Below are 17,570 nucleotides of genomic sequence, written 5' to 3'. Positions count from 1 at the left end.
AGAACGTATCCCGTAATTACTTCGGCAACGGCTGACTGCTACCAGACCATTGGACACGCCCGATGAGTGCACGTCGAACATACTCACCTCCACGGGCAAGGCTGGGTCTCCGTATTCTCGAGACCAAAGTACGTGTGGAAGGGGTCATCGTCCCACTCGCGAGGCTCATGTTCCTGCATAGACCAGATGTACTCTGCCCTCTCGCGGCCAAAGTATGTCTCGATAAAGGCAAAACTAAGGTCTATGCCCGAGGTAACCTGCAGAAGAACATCATCAGTTTCGCGCGGACGACAATGGAAGGCACACAGGGCAACTCACGCCAGAGGAAGCCCAGACCTTGCCGTCGACGACGTAGCGAGCGGGCGAAACCCACCTCACATCCGGGCCCCATCCCGTCATCTGCGCCCAGGCCTTCTTGTTGGTGGTCGCCATGTGGCCGTCGAGCACGCCCGACTTGGCGGCGAGCCCGCTACCGGTGCAGATGGTCATGAAGACCTTGACCTTGGGGAACATCTTCTGGAGGTAGGCCTCTGCGGCGCTGGTGTCCGGGGCTCGCACGCCGCTGCCACCGGGCACGATGAGCAGGTCAATGTCGAGGTCGTCCTCGAATGTGTTGGTGACGACAAACTCGGGGTAGAAGCTCGAGTTGTACGGGTTCATGCTGCCGCGAGGCGTGACGTTGTCAAGGGTTTCGGCGATGAGGTACAGCGTTAAGCGCTGCTCGATGAGGGCGAGCATGTAGAACGGGTCGAGCGTGCCGTAGACGTCGACCATGTCGAAACCGTTGAACATGACCACGCCAACGTTGCGAAAGTCCGCACCGGTCAAGTCAGGGATGGTATCGGGGGGCGCGCAGTCAGACTCGTCACGGTCGGCGTGCAGGCCTGTCGCAAAGGCGCCCTTCACAAGGAGGGACGCAACGACAGCGCCCAGGGCTGAGCGAGAGAACTTCATATTGATCACTGGCTGGTCTTTCTGCATTTCTTCAGTCAGTCGTTTCCCTTAGAACACGATGAGAGGCAGGCAACGGGGAAAAGAGACCTGTCAGGCGGACTTGAAATGCGAGTTCACAGAAGAGAACATACAGGCTGCAAGAGGCAGTCAGCTCAAACATTCCTAAGTGATCATCATCAGACATTGTCCATCACGTACAACGCTACAGTGATGAGCGCGCACATCCAATTGTCCCTTGGAGTTTCAGCGGAGTAAGCCAGGATGGTCCACGGAGACTCAACGCCCGGAACACTCCTTTGGCCATGGATTGTATGTAGGCACGCGCAGCCAGGGCGTGGTAGATGTGTCCATGATCGATGCTTCTTGATTCGCCGGAATGCGACAGCTCGTAACGCGCGCAAACTCGCGCAGATGGACGGTTCACTTATGCCTGAACTGGCCATCTACAACATAACTGACCGGCTTCATTGAACATTCATTCTCCCGTGATATGTTGGAAACTTGCAACAAGGGTAAAAATAAATAGAGTTGCCGCAATTTAAGACACAGAGCGAGCGGTGTGCGGCTCGCTACCAGTACTACCACCACCACTGACCGAGCTGGTTGATATATATAAATCCATCAAATATCTGATTACGGTGATGCTGTTGAATCCCTGTTCGCCAGACCCGATCCCCATCCACCCAGCCCAGCCCCAGCCCATCCGATCGCTGCATGATGCAGTCGCAAAAGGGGTATATATAAAATCGACGCCCAACTCCGAAGACGCCTGCCTACACGGGTAGCATTCTCATCCTTCACAGACCTCATGATCCTTCCCACAGCCGACCACCCTGATCAGCAAGTTCATTAATACCCACATGCGCTACTTGCCGAGCGACGCCAAGTGCCTGACGAGCGCCTCATTCTCTTGCCTGACTGTGAGCAGCCACTCGGCGGCATGCGACAGCTGAATGCTTTTGCTGAAGCCACCGCCATGAAGCCCCGGCACCAGCTTGTTTAGATCTTCGAAGCCTTCCTTTATCTGACCTCGCCGCCTTTGCTCGCTCTTGATGTGGTTCTCCTTCTTCTCCGCTTCGGTCAGAGTCTCCCGACTGGGCTTTGCATCAGCCCCTGGGGCGCCTTTCCGTTTGCGACCTCCCGGTGCGACCTTGCTGGTAGGAGTCGAGGAGCGTGTCGCCTTTTGCTCGACCCCCGTCCTCTTTTTCGATTTTGAGCTAGCGCTCCCTGGAACCCCATCGTCCGCGGGGCTCCTCCCACTGGAATTCACCCTGCTCTTGCGTCTCTTGCTTGGTGGCGCCTGGGCGTCTGCGGCTGATGTTGACGGGTGACTTACACCAGCCTGTTGCTTCCGCTGCGAGCCACTCTGCATCTGTGCATGCGAGGGGCTGCTGGGACGTGTGCTAGCAGCGCTCTTGCTGACCTCCAGAGCGCTCAACAGCTTCTGTTGCTGCCTTTCCATAGACTCCATCTCCTTCTGGTCGCCGATGGTATAGCCTTGTGAGCCACCGAAATTGGTATCTGAGCCCCATCGCATTTCTGTCGGCACCGCGGGTCTTGAACCCTGGTGATTCTGTTGCGGGCTCATCCAATCCACAAACCCTCTTGGTACCTGCTCGTGCGCGTAGTCTCTCCTACCCTGTTCCTTAAAGTCCTCCAGCTGCTGATGCCGTATGTGGCCCACAGGCGGGGCTGGGGGTCGTTGCGTGCCACCGCCATGCGCAAAGCCATTCATGGACCGAGCAGGCGGCTTACCGGCATTGTTGGATATCAGAGTCGCTGCGGCACTCAGCACATCTTGCGAGTGGTGGTACGATTGGTTCGGTTGCTGCTGGTGATTGTTTGCTTGTGTATAGTGCTGAAACTGTTGTGGAACTTGTGTGTGTTGAAACTGCTGCTGCTGTTGGTGGAGCTGGTAATGATGTTCCTGTTGCTGATTCATATGCACGTGCTGCCCATACGGATTAGAAGGGGCCGGCGGTGGCGGCGGCATCATCTGTGCTCCAGCCGTGTTCGATCCCTCAAAGCCGAGTGAAGAAGGCTCGACGGACGGCGGGTTGTGTTGTCCCTGGAACGACGTAGTGGTGCCCACAAAGGTCGGTGGAAGCTCATCCATCCACCCACTACCATATTGGAGTCCTTGCAGCCCTTCCCCAAAAGATGGCATCCCATACTGATCACTCGTCATAGCGCTAAAGAAAGAGTTGAGCAGGTTGGAATCATCTTCTGTCAACAAGGGCATGCCGCTGGGTGGTTCGGGCGGAGGATCCGAGGGCGGCTGGGAATCTTCGCCTATCGCATCTGTTGGGCAGTGTCAGCCTTCAAAGTGCTCCGTCGGTGTAACGTCTGCCAATCCACTTACACCCAAAAGGTAAGAACGGATCCGAGTCCGTTGGCGATTTATTGAAAGCCATGTTCGGACCGCGCTGTACAGCAAGCATGGATCCGGTTCGTTCGTCTCGAAGCTAACAGGAGATGTCTTTGCGTCGCCCAGCCATTCAGTCGGACTTGGATGATGAGGAATTTGGAGCTCGGGACTTGTTGGATCGACTGCTGACACTTCGGCCGGCTCGTGCGGATTCGAAGTTGAGGGCCCCAGGATCCAACAAGTATATAATGAGGGTTGCCGATAAAGTATGTCTGTGCGCCCGTGCAGCCCTTGCGACGTCCAAGCCGACGCAGTACTGTCAACAGTACGGTAGCTGTTGGCCGGGTTGTGACGAGGTGTGACGTTGTGGGGATGACAGTGGTCCGCTCGGATGGTCGTGGTAGTACTGCTGGAGTCGCCGTGTGTCTTGCCTCTTGATACTAGCAATGTTAGCACAGGGCTTTTTTTTTTTGGCCAATGCTGTTTCATGGACTTCGTTCCAGGAGATGTTGCTCACCTCGGAGTATTGATCGAGGGTTCATGCGCCGGGTACCTGACGATCGACAATGGGCCGAGGTGGGTGCGGGTCAACGTAACAGCAAGCCACTTGGCCACGAACCAGCCAGCCAGCCTTCCACTGCGCTGGTGACGATTCTTACAGGAGTATGTCTGAGCCCAGATTTATCCAGCTAGCTATCAAGACGCCGGGTTTGTCGTGGGAACGGGTCACTTTGTTCAAGGGCAGAGTGCTGTCGGAATACTGCTTGTCGCGTGCGGGATGCAAGGTTATGGATGGGTTCGATCAAGGTTGCAACTTGCGCCTGGGCTAGTTCCGCGCGATGCTGGTCATTTGGACGTATCTGCGCGTGCGTTTATGGACTAGTGAGTATACAAATACTGCAAACACGGGTCGTCGAGGCTCGTCCGGTCGGTCGTTCGGGTGCTGTCTTAGCTGGAGGAAGATGTTGCTTTTGCAGAATCCCACCATTCGTGGGTGTCCATGGTGGTTGCCAGCTGGGACCAATGACCTACGACTTACTGTACCTGGCAATGCTCCTTCCTGGGGTACTTGTAAATTGCCAAGCCTACGTGCGCGGACCTTGCCTAAAGCGGGGTCTCAATCACTATCGGGGTATGCTCACGCGCTTGAGATACATCTTGATTAGTGCATATGACCCTAATTATGCATGAACACGGGACCCGCCACAATCACATGTCAAAAGCGCGTCTACGGAGTACTATGTGACTATGTCATCCACACCACGACCTCAAGTCAGGGCCATATCCTTACCCTGTACCGGGCAATCGATACCTCCTTCTAGCTCACAATCATCTGTTGATGAGACGTGCAATCTATTTGTGACGCGTGTGGTGGTCTAAAGGTTATTGAGTAGGTCTCTGAAGTATGACAGCACGTAATCATGATCCGTCCCACAGAATGGACAAGTGACGCGCAACCTTGGCAACCAAACGGGTGTGGCCCATCAATGAAGCCTGCCACGACACCTGTTGCACATCGTCCCACTTTGCACCTCGTTCACGATCACCAAAGCATGTTGACTATCAAAGCTTGCCAGTGATGGCCCGGGCGATGATTGTAGCCCGCACAACAAACACCTCGAATCAAGGAACCCAAACCTCAACGCCAGAGCTCGAGGGTTCCTGAGAGCAAAGAAAATAAAGATATTCGATTAGGTAGATTCTCTTCAAACACCAAACGCCATTCCCTCCACCAGACGCCCCCAAAGCTCAAGACGCTCCCAGAATGCTTGAGTAGGCATCATCCACCTCGCCAGCCAGTTCCAGCAAGGAGACTATTACAATCTGATGCGTCAAATTCGGCAGCCTCTCCCGGTGCAGTCCAATCCACTCCAACGGTGGCGTGGCCTCTCCCATGTCTCGAAGCTGCGGCGTTTCAATGACAGGCGGCTCGAGGGCCACGTAGGTATACTTGGACTGAGGCACGTTGACCTCGGCCGTGATCTTCTGCTGCTCTCCCTCCTTGTGCTCCCCTTCACCCTCCGGCACACCGGTGATTTTGACGGTCGCCATGGGCAACAGTTCCTTGCCCCATGTCGTTTCCACGGACCTCGAGTGATTCGCCCACATGCCTCGTATGAAGCTGATGCGCGAGTAGTTCCAACCCACTTCTACCTTGCCCTCAAAGGCACTCTTGAAGATGTAGTGGATCAGGTTGCTTTCAGGTGTCTGCCACGTTTCCATGACGGCCGACACCTGCGGAACCTTCAATATGGTGCCGCCTCGCGAGCCAGTGGCACGCTGCACCACGTCGTCCACAGAGATCTCGCTGAGCGCCCTGGGCGCCTCACCGTTCCTGACTCCCGCCAGCCCTATGCGAAGCTGGCCCAGAGTCAGCTTCAAAATGCTGTGCACTCGTCCGGCCTCCAAGCTAGCAGCAAACCGCGCATAAGCATTCAGCGCCTCGATTTTGAAAACCTGATGATCCGAGAAGGTGCTCGGAAACACGCCGAGGTTCAGCGCCTTCAGAGTGACCACCACATCCGTATCGAGTGAGATGGGGGCCTTGGCTAGACGCTCCTCCCCTGGTGATTTCAGAGGATCCGAGGGTTGCGAGCTGTAGCGAGCGGTGGTACTTGACTTGCGCTTCATGAATTTCTCAATCTCTCTAAGAGACGATTGGAAGTTGTCCTGTCTTTCTTGAATGAGCTTCTTGATAGCTTGGTAGAGCGCGACTGCTTGTGCAGTGGACGTGGTCGTCCCAAACATCTGCACCGCCTCGCCGTCGAAAATGGCCACTAGACGATCACCACGTCCAGGCGTATCCTCACGGACATTGTACATGAGAAGCTCCAGCCTCGTTATGTCCGCAACGAGGAAGGCTTGGTAGTCAAAGGCGGCCTTGATGCGCAGAGCGTTGAAGCCAATGGATGCTTGGACCAGTGGCGTCTCGTTGAGCGCCTGCTCTCGCTTAGGCCATTGTATAGACGTGCGCAGCTTGAAGTCTTGCAGGGCAATGAAACCGCTGAGGCGCCCCGAGCAATCAATACTGATCCTTTGGAAGCCGAGGCAGAGGTTCTGTTCCCAATCTGATGTCTTTTTCGACGATATCCAAAAGTCGGCAATGCAGAACACGGATTTGCCAATGGCCTGTCCTAAGTCAACAGCCACATCCAGTGCAGCAATGGAAATTGTTGCTGTCCAGGGGAAGGCAGCAGTCGCGGCGACTTGCTGATAGCGCTGCATGAGATGGCCTTGCGAATTCTCGGTCGTCAGCTTGGCCACCGGAGCAGTGTTCCTGCCACGGAGCTCGGCCGGGTACCAGATTTCGCGGAACAGTAAGAAGTCTTGCACTTGCTTGGCGTTGATCGTCACCTTCATCGGACTGAAATTAAGAATGGCGGATACACCACTCGTACCACTGACGTGTTTGCTGTTCATGAGAGACAGCGTAGTGCTTTGGATCTCAACGCTGCCTGTCGATTCCCGGGAATAGACATGTTGTACTGAGGCCTTCAGTCTGTCAAACGTGCCCGATATAGCGAAGAAGTTGCCGTGGTCAGTAGACGTGACAGTGTTTGCTGTAAAGTAGATGCTTTCGAAGCAAGTCGTCGCTGCCACGCGGGCAATGGGCTGGCAACTCAGTGAGAACTCTTGCTTGCAAATGCGAAGACCCAAGTTGAGCTTCGTGCGTCCAAGCACAGCGCTTGGATCCGCCGTCAGGATAGTGTCTTCGGCATTCGACTGTTGCGGCTGGAGAGATGGCGGTGGTGGATCTGGCTTCTTCGCAGTGGTTTTATCCCTCCCGACTACTTCTTGTACGCTTGACACAATGTCCAAAACGAGAGGTACCACAGAAGGATACAATATGTTGCTTGATGCATCGATCTTAATTTCCCCAGAAACCGTTGGGTCATCGTGACCATTGTCGGAAAATTCAAGCTTCCAGGCCAAACCGGGACTGCGTAAGACGGCGCCACTGCCCGAGTCATCGGCGTTGAACTGCCCATACTTGCCTGCGAGCGATGGGCGGTTGAGTTTGGAAACTCTGGCGGCATTGCTGAAGTTGCGTTTGCTTGACACGTGCACCACAGCACCAGCAAAATCAGCATCGATGAGCATGCTCTCCAGTCGTTTCTTGCCAAATAGGTTCCAAGGTCGATCAGGCGCACGAGGACCGTTGACGGGAGTCTGACTCTGCGCATCGTGATCATCCTTCTTGGGTGTCTTTTCCGGACCGAGCGACGAGCCCCAACCAGCAGATGCATCCTGAACATGGTTGATTGATTTGGAGATCGAATCCATCAGGTTGGCCGCCGGCACAATGAAAGCCGATGTCAGCCGAAGATCCAATGACTGGCCGACTGCTTGGAAGGCCATTCGCCGGGCATTGGGGGTAGAAATGTATGCTACATTAAAGATCACTTCTGGTAGTAATGCCGAGTGAAGGGACCGCAGGGTTTTGTCCTGGCCTTGGGGTACCGTCTGCAGCTGTAGGCTGTCTATGGTGAGACGGGCAGATCTTTTGGTCCTCGTACCGAATTGGATGAGTTTGATGGACAGCACTAGGTCCTCTTTGTTGACTGAGTGGGTATCGCTGTCTGTTTCGACGTTCCACGAGGCTCTGATATTCTGCAGCTCAAATTGATAGACCAGTCTCGACAAGACCGAGTCAATAATGTCTTCGTCTTCGTCTTCAAGGGAGCTGTCATTGGTTGTAATCCTCGGCTTCGACTCTCGCAGCTTCCGTAAGTAGTCCAGTTCTCGTGAAGTGTCCAGATCCTTGATCCTGTCGCGGAGGTACGCGAGGACTGCCAGACTTGTCGATATCATTTCGGGGGAGAGATTGACATCAAGATCAGGGCTTCGGAAATCAAATGCCCAGTCTTCCTTGCCGTCGCTTCCTTCCTTGGCGCCGGCAGACATGGTGACACCAGCCCCTATCCGACCGCAAGATCTCATAGCATTCCGCTGGCCCTTGCGTATGTCGAATCCGATTTGCTTCAAATTGAAATGAACCTCAGGATACTTCATGATAGGAGCTTGTGGGTCGAGGCGGTTTGCTGCTTGCAATTGCAACTTGTCCAGAGAGAACAAGACTTGAGACACAGGTTTAGGATACGAGCCTAATGGCGTTATGGCCGACACCTGCAATCCAGCGAATGTCAGATGCACATCGTATATCAGCCTTTGCTTCCCACTGTCACCGACGTCTGGCTTATTGGTTGTCGAGTCGGGGGGTGTTTCGTTATCAGGTCTAAAGACGTCCCCAAAATGTCTTTGCACGACCTTGACCTGCTCCTGGATCTCTTCAATGGTGCTCGATATTTGTGGCCGATTGAGTGCACCGAGTAGGCTATAGACTGCCGACGCATCCAGCTGCATGAGTTCGACTGAAGACAACACAGTAAGCACATGCTCGGATTGACCAAACTGACTTCTGATGCGTCCATTTGTTGGGGGGATCTGCATCAGAGATATGCGGCGAGGCTCGTCGCGCACGTCGATATGCATCTCATGCGAATTTTCCTTGACGTCAAAGTCGAAGAGAATCTCTCTTCCGAAATTGGCTGCACATGAAGTTCTGGCAACGTTGCCGGTAATTTTGTACGTCAAAGTCTGTAACAGAGGCACGCTGATGATATAACGCTTCAAGAACAGAGCAACGTTGAACCTGAAGGTGGAAAGGCGCTGTCTCACGTTCGTGTCTTTTTTATGCTTGGGCTGCGGCTGTCGATGCTCAGCTACTTGCCTCAGCAGCTGGTTGATTTGCGTAGCCTCATCTTTGAGTAGACGGTCAAGGATCTCAAGAAGCGTCGTGGGGTCCTGCTTCACAACGTACTTCAGACTGCTACTGCTGGCCGTAGACTTGACGATCTGCGTAGAGGCTTCGTCGGATTCTTCATGCTCCAGCGAAGCGAAGATGCTGGGGTCGCGCAGTTGAAAGACGCTGAGCAATAGCGCGTGACTTTCCAAGCTCGATGTGACTGAGGCGCAATGTGTGATAACATTCTGGGACCGTGCTCCATTGTCAACCCCATACATTAGGGCTGAAACTTTGAAGGACTCGGTAACAGTCGTTGACCGCAGGTTGACCGTCTCTACCTCAATTGAGCCTTGTATGACTTCCGCCACCACATGAAAGGCCGGCGTTCTGGCTGCTGACTGATCAGATCGGTGGCGCTTTCGAGCTGACTTTGCAACGGCCTTGCCGCGCTCTTGGCTCTGGTTGTAAAGTCGGAGCACATCCTCAATAAGCTCGCAGATTTCCCAGTTGAAGTGAATTGCACCTTCGTTGCAGCAGATGTTGATCGCTGTAAGGGGAGCGTTTTGCGTGTTGGTTTCGGGAAGCATTGCCGCGTCACTCTTCATCTTCTTCTGAACTCTGACCGAAACATCGACAATGCCCACTTTGTTTTCTTTGGGCCCTGGGTCGAGCACAAAGTGCATGTCGCCAAGTCGGCAGGCGCCGAGAACGGGCAGCCCATCCCCTCCGAGGGGTTGAGTCTCGTTGAGGGTTGGAAAGATCTTGCGCAGAACTACAGCATTGCTGATGTTATCAAGATCCCAACTCCGCCAGCGCTGAAACGCAGCTATGACGAGCTCTGCAGCATCGGGAGGCACTGTCCAAGTCGGAGTTGCACTGTCCTGGAGGAATTGATGTTGGCTTTCAGGTGTCATTACGGTCCAGATCTGGCGAAGTCTCATGACCAATTTCCACGAATCGAGTGTGCGCAGATGACTCTCTGCGGATCGCAAAACCGCCGAAGGTCGTATCAGAAAAGAAGGATCGGGTGTCGAGTGTCCCTCTTCCAGCAGTCGGTATGTAAAGTATTGCAGCCGGTCATTGTAATGTCGAGTAGTGGCCTTCACCATTGCCTCAAGCTCGTTTGCGAGGCTCGCAGTCCTATGTAGCAAAGATGCGAGGTATTCCACTTCTCCCGATGCAGTGCTGCCTACAATTGAGCCAACATCAGCATCGAAGTATGTAATCTCGCGTGCTCCCACAGAGACCACAACCTGGTCTATTTGAACCATCACAGCAGCTTGAGGTTCCTCCAGTGTCGATGATCTCTCGGAAGCTGACAACTCAACAGATCCTAGGCGGAGATGGAGGGAAGTTTTGGAACCCATCTGCAGCGAGTCGACCGCAACCCCCCGGTGGGAAGTTGTGCGAGTAACCAGACCGAGTTCAGTGATTGATACATCATACTGGTCGCGCTCCTCTGACTCTACCTCCTGCGAGAGCCCAAAAGTCGAGGAATTCAGAATGCGAACGCTTGCATGGGGCAGCTTCACAAGGAGATCATTGACTGAGCCGCGGGCTTCCTTGTCTTTCTTGCCGTCGAAAATTTTGCCCACAGAGCTCGTTTGCAAGGTATCTAAAATATCATCAGGCTCAGTGGGCTGCAGTGCGCTGGCAAGCGACAGGCCATGCTTGATAGCAGCTGGGCTGATGAAGGCAGTCACTGCCGTTGTAAACTCAACCATAAGACTTGTGTATGCATGCTCTTCATCAAATTGGCTCGCGTCAATGTCGTGCAGATCTTGACCACGACCGGAAAGGAAGTCGTTGACGCCTGCCGGCGGCTCGGTGTGCTGGGCTGGCAGCGGTACTTCAGAAGCATCCGGCTGAACGCCTGCCAAGGTGAAGTACGGGGCATAGTACTGGCTCGCAAAGGCCACGGAAGAGTGCTGATGAAAGGCGCTGTGGCCATGATCGTCATCGGTGGCTCCAGATAGGGCACGATCCATGTGAGCGGACGGACGGTGGAAAGCTCCATGTCCGGCCTTGGTCCTGGCATCACGTCCGCGATGATCGTGCGAGCGGCGTAAGCTGCTAGCAGTAGACCCGGGCAGGGATAGAAAGGAGCTTTTCCGACTCAAGCGTTGCGAATTTCGCGACGATGATGAGATACTGTGCAATGAAAGGCCGTCACCCCCGGCCTCATGAAGGGGATGAGGTGGAGCTGGGGCGCATTGTGCGGGAGGTTCTATGGGGTCAGGCAAGAACTCATCCAAGTAATCAGGTTTCAGGAGAAACGGTGTGCGGGTAGTCCTTTGGTCCTCGCGCCGCACAAGCTCTTGTTGCAGGCTGCGCTTCTCAGAAAAGTGCAGCTTTCTTCCGATGGAGGCCATGCGTACATTAGTTTGCAGATACGCAATGGTGTCTACCGGATGATCCGGCCTTGCCTTATGCCGCGCTGCAGACTCCGAGTCGACACAAGACACTTGTATGTTGGGGATGTCAATGTCAGCTCGCTTGGAGTAATGCGAATTCGCCCAGTCGTTAGAGTTGACAGTGACCCTGTCTGTCGATAGAAGGATGGCCGCCTCGTCCACATGTAGCCACAGGTGCACTGATTCCACATCGACTCTAGCAAACGTCACATCGTCGAACACCAAAGAGGAGTAGGGAACCAGAGCATTTTCCACATCATCGAACGTGAAGGCAAATGCAGTACCACCACGTGCCAAAGCTGCCAGAAACTCGGCGGTGCACTCGCCTGATACCGCTCCTGCGGAAACATCCCAGTTGCAGAGGTATGTAGGTTCCGTGGGTGGGAGGCCAAAGAGTCGATGGCCAAACACTCGAATGCCGTCAACAAACAGCTGTGTATTTGGTGATTCCATTTCTGGTGACTCCGGATCGGATGACATGCCAGTTAATGAAAGGTTCAAAGGACTGATGTCAAGCTCCATGTCCATGTAGTAGTTTGTGAATCGAAGATCAACGGACAAAGTCGATAGCTCAGCTTGAACGTATTGGGATGACGAATAGAGGTTCGTCGGCAGCATAATTCGTGGGTCATCTGTCTTGATGTTCAGGATGACGTCCAGATCGTTGGACTTTTTGTTAGGAGGACCAGGAGGTGTCTGGAGACCCAGGGTCTTCTCTGTCGGTTGCAGTTGTTCTTGATACTCGTCGAGTGTGCGAAAATGATTATGTTCTCCAAAATAATTATCTTTCAGCAATAGGAAATACCGAATGACAAATCCATGGAGATACGCATACGGAGAATTCCCATGAATGTTCAAGACTAAAGTGTCCGTGTTTGCGGGTGATGTCGTGGCATTATAGTGATATGTACCGTTCGCAGTCAACCCATGCACTCGTCCGAGTTCACCGCACTTAGTGAAAGCTGCCTGGGTGGTCCACTGGGGGGAGTGGAACAGCAGATCCAGAGTGTCACTGCGAACATCGAAAGGTATCGCGTTCTGCTCGGGGCGATACTTGTCCAAGGGAATGCTAGTCTTGGCAGCCAAAAGGGGTGTCGACAGGATCAGATATGCGTTGTCATCCAGAGAGGTCGGCTTGTCGATAATGTTTCCTTCATTGACGTTTAGGTATAGTTTAAGTCGTTGGAGCCTCAGATCTAGGCAGTATTGGAACGGTGTAAACACGAGGTAGTCGGGCGGTGGCCCGGTCGACCAGTCGTCGATAAGATCGATCAACAAGAAGATGTGGTCTCTGAGTAGGAAGAGCTCGAGGTCATCAAGTTCTACCTTGAAGCTCCAGAGCCGCAGAGAATTCCACGATAGCGGAGTGGAGAGGTCGCATTCGATGCGATGGGATCCGCCGCGCCACAGGATATTCTGATTCACCGCACTGCGAAGCTCTGAACCGGTTAGGTCTACTGTGAGACCGCTTTGATATCCAGACGCAGATGCCAGCATATCCATGTGGTATGCCACAGAGGAATCCGGCGATACTTTGAATTCGAGCCAGGCTGCCGGGCGTTGCTGTGAAGCTTCGCCTTTCGCTTCTTTCTTTGCACGATTGCCTCGCTTTTTCCCTGTATGCACATTCTGGAGCTTGAGCTGGGTTTCTTTCCCACGCCAACGCCAATTCTTCGACTGCTCGCGGAACGGCACTCTGACAGAGACAGTCTCCTCCAGTTCAATGCGCAGATTGAACTTGGTCGGCACCCGCCACGCCCCGACAGCAAGTGGTTCCGCCGGTATCGCATCTTTGCACAGGGTTGGAAAGAAGACTCTCTGCAAATCAGCGCGCCGACGATCTGTCCACGGACCATAGCTAACTTGACCACCCTTGATGGCCAAGTCCATGCCCCACGCGGGTGCAGTTGTTCCGTTGATGTCGATATGGATGTCCGTGCTTCGGCGTTGTCGGGCATGCGCAGTCACTTTACTCACAATATCCCAGTAAACAACAAGCGTTGCAGCTGGGCTGTCAAGGACTGTGGATTCGGCGGCATACTCAACCGAGGACCACCTTTCTTTGTCATCTTGATCTTGGTCGTTGAGATAGCGTGATAGCCCCTGCCACTGGTCAGACCCAGGTATCCTGGGGTCGACTGCTAATGCAGCATCTGATTCCAAGGGATTAGGCCGGGCTGATCTTGCCCAACGAGGGACCATTCGGCGGAGAGGCGCCAGAGTCTTTCGCCACCAACGACGAAATCTGTTAGCCTTCGTGGCTACTTTGGTCACGCCTGTATTTCCAGTTGCTCGCGCCGGTTGATCGCTCTTGTAGTCTTCGTTCTCTTTGATCTGTACCACCGGTTGCTGAAAATCGATCTTGAAAACCTGCCGATAGGGGTCTACAGTGTCCGTGCGGGACGCGTCCACAACGGCAGAGATAGTCTTGGCTTTGGCCGTAAGAATGCCCTTGGTATTCTCATTGCCAATGACGACCGCAGCTCTGTCACATTCAACGTGGATCGGGAAGAATTGTACCAAGAACGGCAGGTCCGATCGTTTCTGGATACGATCACCGTGTCCGCTGGGACTATCAGACGCAATGCTCGTTCTTCGATCCGTTGGTGAAGATGAGTCGGATGGAGCCCCTTTCTCAGCCTCAGGCGCTCTAGCTGGGTCGGAGCGCCTGTTTCCATCTTCACCATCAGCTGCTGAGTGGCCGGTCCTGCGTTCGCGTAGGCTCTCTTTCTCGTCTGTGTCCGCGGTGGCTGTGGATTGAGCATTTTGAGAATGGTTCCGATTTAGGCCAGCTAGGATGGAGTCATATTGCGGGCTACGATTGTAGACGAACCACTCGACACCAATCAAGTTGACCGTCACGCGGCATGGAAGCTTTGCATTCTTCTCCTTCCCCGGCGCAGCTCCTTCGGCCGGATTATCAGCGATGATGTCGACTTCGCGAACCCTCCGTAGCCAGTATCGCCAGGTGACATAGCCATGTTGTATCAGGAACGTCTCGTTGGAACCATGGTAGCGCAAGCCTGTGAAGAATATGCGCCCTCCCAGCAAAGATATTTGCAGAGCGCTGATGTCGAGGTAGACTCGATGTTTGTGCCATGTCCATGTCCGGATGCCGTAGGATACGATCGAAGCGAAGAGCCGGTTGAAGTAGAGGACGAAGAAGGTGAATAGCACAAAGGTCAAGATGAGGAAGATCAGAAACCTGCTACACATGCTGTCAGCACGCCTGCAATGGATGAGTCGCTTGCTGGAGGCTTACTAGTTGAAATCGGGGCTCTTTTCGTGGTCTCGAGCTGCGAGGTCGACTGTGGCATTTGCCAGGCTGCGTAAAGCTGCTGGGGGGAAGAGCTGGCCATCATTCCCCAAGCTCGCGGACGTGTCCATGAGATGCACAGCAGCTGCTCACCGGCTCGGCGGACTCTCAAACAGATGAGTCGTCCTCATTACGCATCCAGTGCAATGGTGACAGCTATTGTTTCCGAGCAAATCGTTGTTGGATTTATGTAAATGTCGTTGGCGCATCGACTTGGGAAGCCGCGTCCAGTCCTTGGAAGCGCGATGTCGTCGGTTGTCAAGCCACACCGGGTTCGCGACCAGGTGGCGCAGTTGCCTATACTTGGTAGTAAGCTAGGCACCTACGGAAGGTAACTTGCGTGTTAGCGCGTGGCGATAGCTCCTTCCTGCTGCAAGCTATCGTACTTGTACTCACTCGACAAAGTCGCTAGCGCTGGTGGGTAAAATCTAGCCGCCTATGGCTTAGCGCTATAGATGTGCGCCTGTGTAAAAGTACGAATCTCTTATTGGCTCTGTATATATATAGATATTCTTTGTTCGGCATTTTAACGCTTATAGGCTGCAATTGCTGCTCGATATTGGCACCACTCCTGATAGGGATGTTGCCCGCTAGGACACCTGATTTCCGACTGAACCCCAATTCTCAAGCTTGAACGTGACCCCGATCTCTGCGCGAATCCTCCCGTCATCACGACACGTTGTCGCGTGCCGGTTCGCAACCTGGATCCATTTGACGCCATCATCATGGCTGGGGGCACAGGCAACAAGTTTGCCAATGTGATCACCGTCGTCGCAGGCGTCGCTTCTCTGGCTGCTACGTTGACTTCGGTCGTGTAAGTCCTTGCTTGGCAGACTCTTGTAGATAATGTGATGGACTGACTGGAACAGGTCGATCATTTTCCAGGCAAAGAACTATCGAAAACCTCTGCTGCAGCGATATGTCGTCCGAATCCTACTCATGGTACCAATCTACTCCATTGCATCCTGGACGAGCATGGTGTCTCTGAACGCTGCCTCCTTCCTCGACCCGGTCCGCGACATCTACGAAGCTTTCACCATCTATACTTTCTTCCAGCTCCTTATCAACTACCTGGGCGGCGAGCGATCTCTCATCATCATGACCCACGGGCGCGCGCCAGTACAGCACCTCTGGCCCCTCAACCACGTGTTGCCCAAGGTCGACATCTCCGATCCACACACTTTCCTGTCCATCAAGCGAGCTATTCTGCAATACGCTTGGTTGAAACCGATCCTAGCGGTCTCGGCCATAATCATGAAAGCGACGGGCACCTACAAGGAGGGTTACATTGGTATCGATTCTGGCTATCTCTGGAGTGGCATTATCTACAACATCAGCGTCACTCTGAGTTTGTACGGCTTGGGGCTGTTCTGGGTATGCATGCATCATGATCTCCAGCCGTTCCGCCCTGTACCAAAGTTCTTGTGCATCAAGCTCATTATCTTTGCCTCATACTGGCAGGGGTTTCTGCTCTCTATTTTGGTCTTCCTCGGGGCTATCCCGGATGATGTACCCGAGTACACGCCTGACAATCTAGCTGCCGCCATACAAGATGCGCTCATTTGCATTGAGATGCCCATTTTTGCTGCTGCGCATTGGTACGCATTTTCCTGGCACGACTTTGCCGACAACAATATCTCATCCGCAAGGATGCCAATCAGTTACGCCTTCCGGGATGCATTTGGTGTTCGTGACCTTGTCGAGGACTCGAAGGAGACCTTCAGGGGCGACAACTATGGCTACAGAGTGTTCGATTCGGGTGACAAGGTTATGGCCCACGAGGACTCGAAATCCCGTCTTGCGCGACTTCGCGAGGGCATGCGGTATGAGAGAGGTGGCAAAGGGAAATATTGGATTCCCAAGCCCGGCGAGGTGAACTCGACGACTCCACTGCTCGGATCGGGGACCAACAGCGCGGCTGCGGGCTCCAGCCGAGACCGACCCGATCAGATCAATGAGAATGCACACGCTGGTTTCGACGAGCCCGAATTGGACGCCGAGGATGATGGGCTCTTCGAGGCAGCGAGAGATCTGGAGTATGGTGATTGGAATGTAAGTATCACGAATGGGTGAGGTTGAAACGCAACTAACCTGGACAGTACCCTGTCATTACGGCGAACGAGCCTTTGAGAGAGCGATACCTCTCCTCAGCGGGAAATTTCGGTGTGCGGTCACCCAAATATCCGTCGCCTCAGCCACGGGCCACTAGACCATCAGCAGGAAGCCGTTCAACGACGTCGCAAAGCACGCACCGCCCTTCAGGTCCCGATGCGGTCGTTCCAGTCAAGAAGAAGAAGAAGGGGAAAAAGGCCGTCCATCACCATCCGGCACCCGATGTTTCAAAGCTTGATCTGGAGGCGGGCCCTCCACCGCCTAACCAGGCAGCTGCGTTGCAGACAACCATCATAGAGGCTTCCCCGCCCAAGCAGCAGGTGGCGGAGACTTTGGAGAATTCACCCAGTCCCGGTCATGATCAGAGTCCAGGAATAGAAGAACCTTGGTCCGATGAGCCACGCGATCGCAACCATGAGGCCGGCAGCCGACACGACTATCTATCAGCATACCAAGCTCCGGATACAGAGGAATTCCAGAATCACTGGGCTACAGATGAGACATCCAAGTGAGGGGGCTTGTTGAGATGTAGATTTACCGATACCCATTGGCTTTCTGAGGCTTCTCATGCATAATTTGGTTGAAGCATAGCGTGGAGTTTCAATGGCACGAATTTTGAACAGGCACTTTGACAAATGCGTCCAGACTATGATCTCTGAC

The 17,570-nt window shown here is 53.9% G+C and overlaps 3 protein-coding genes across 3 annotated transcripts; 1 reads left to right on the top strand and 2 right to left on the bottom strand.

Moving 5' to 3' along the window:
- Positions 1-83: 83 nt before the first annotated feature.
- Positions 84-954, bottom strand: F5Z01DRAFT_670698 (class I glutamine amidotransferase-like protein; the record flags this gene model as incomplete). The annotated part of the gene is made up of 2 exons (XM_046264595.1): positions 84-257; positions 319-954. The coding sequence occupies 2 exons, from the start codon at positions 952-954 to the stop codon at positions 84-86; spliced, it is 810 nt and encodes a 269-aa protein (XP_046121965.1).
- A 4,117-nt stretch (positions 955-5,071) lies between these two features.
- Positions 5,072-15,256, bottom strand: F5Z01DRAFT_717790 (uncharacterized protein; the record flags this gene model as incomplete). The annotated part of the gene is made up of 2 exons (XM_046266545.1): positions 14,745-15,256; positions 5,072-14,690 (listed from the first exon to the last, which is right to left on the bottom strand). The coding sequence occupies exons 1-2, from the start codon at positions 14,867-14,869 to the stop codon at positions 5,072-5,074; spliced, it is 9,744 nt and encodes a 3,247-aa protein (XP_046121964.1). The 5' UTR covers positions 14,870-15,256.
- Positions 15,079-17,531, top strand: F5Z01DRAFT_315177 (organic solute transporter Ostalpha-domain-containing protein). The gene is made up of 4 exons (XM_046258986.1): positions 15,079-15,271; positions 15,338-15,612; positions 15,668-16,850; positions 16,898-17,531. Exons 2-4 carry the CDS (start codon positions 15,524-15,526, stop codon positions 17,420-17,422), a joined length of 1,797 nt encoding a protein of 598 aa, XP_046121963.1. The 5' UTR covers positions 15,079-15,271; positions 15,338-15,523; the 3' UTR covers positions 17,423-17,531.
- The last annotated feature ends 39 nt before the right edge of the window (positions 17,532-17,570 follow it).

The sequence above is a fragment of the Emericellopsis atlantica genome, assembly GCF_019669845.1.
Source record: "Emericellopsis atlantica unplaced genomic scaffold F5Z01scaffold_3, whole genome shotgun sequence".
Classification (NCBI taxonomy): domain Eukaryota; kingdom Fungi; phylum Ascomycota; class Sordariomycetes; order Hypocreales; family Bionectriaceae; genus Emericellopsis; species Emericellopsis atlantica.
Note: the sequence above shows the minus strand (reverse complement) of the source record. Positions and strands in the feature narration are given on the sequence as shown.

What these genes read in the sequence shown, in the direction of transcription:
- F5Z01DRAFT_315177 (XM_046258986.1), top strand. Translation starts at nt 15,524, where the DNA reads ATGGCTGGGGGCACAGGCAACAAGTTTGCCAATGTGATCACCGTCGTC. An exon ending in GCTACGTTGACTTCGGTCGT is followed by an intron (nt 15,613 to 15,667) that starts GTAAGTCCTTGC and finishes TGACTGGAACAG; the next exon opens with GTCGATCATTTTCCAGGCAA. An exon ending in TGGAGTATGGTGATTGGAAT is followed by an intron (nt 16,851 to 16,897) that starts GTAAGTATCACG and finishes TAACCTGGACAG; the next exon opens with TACCCTGTCATTACGGCGAA.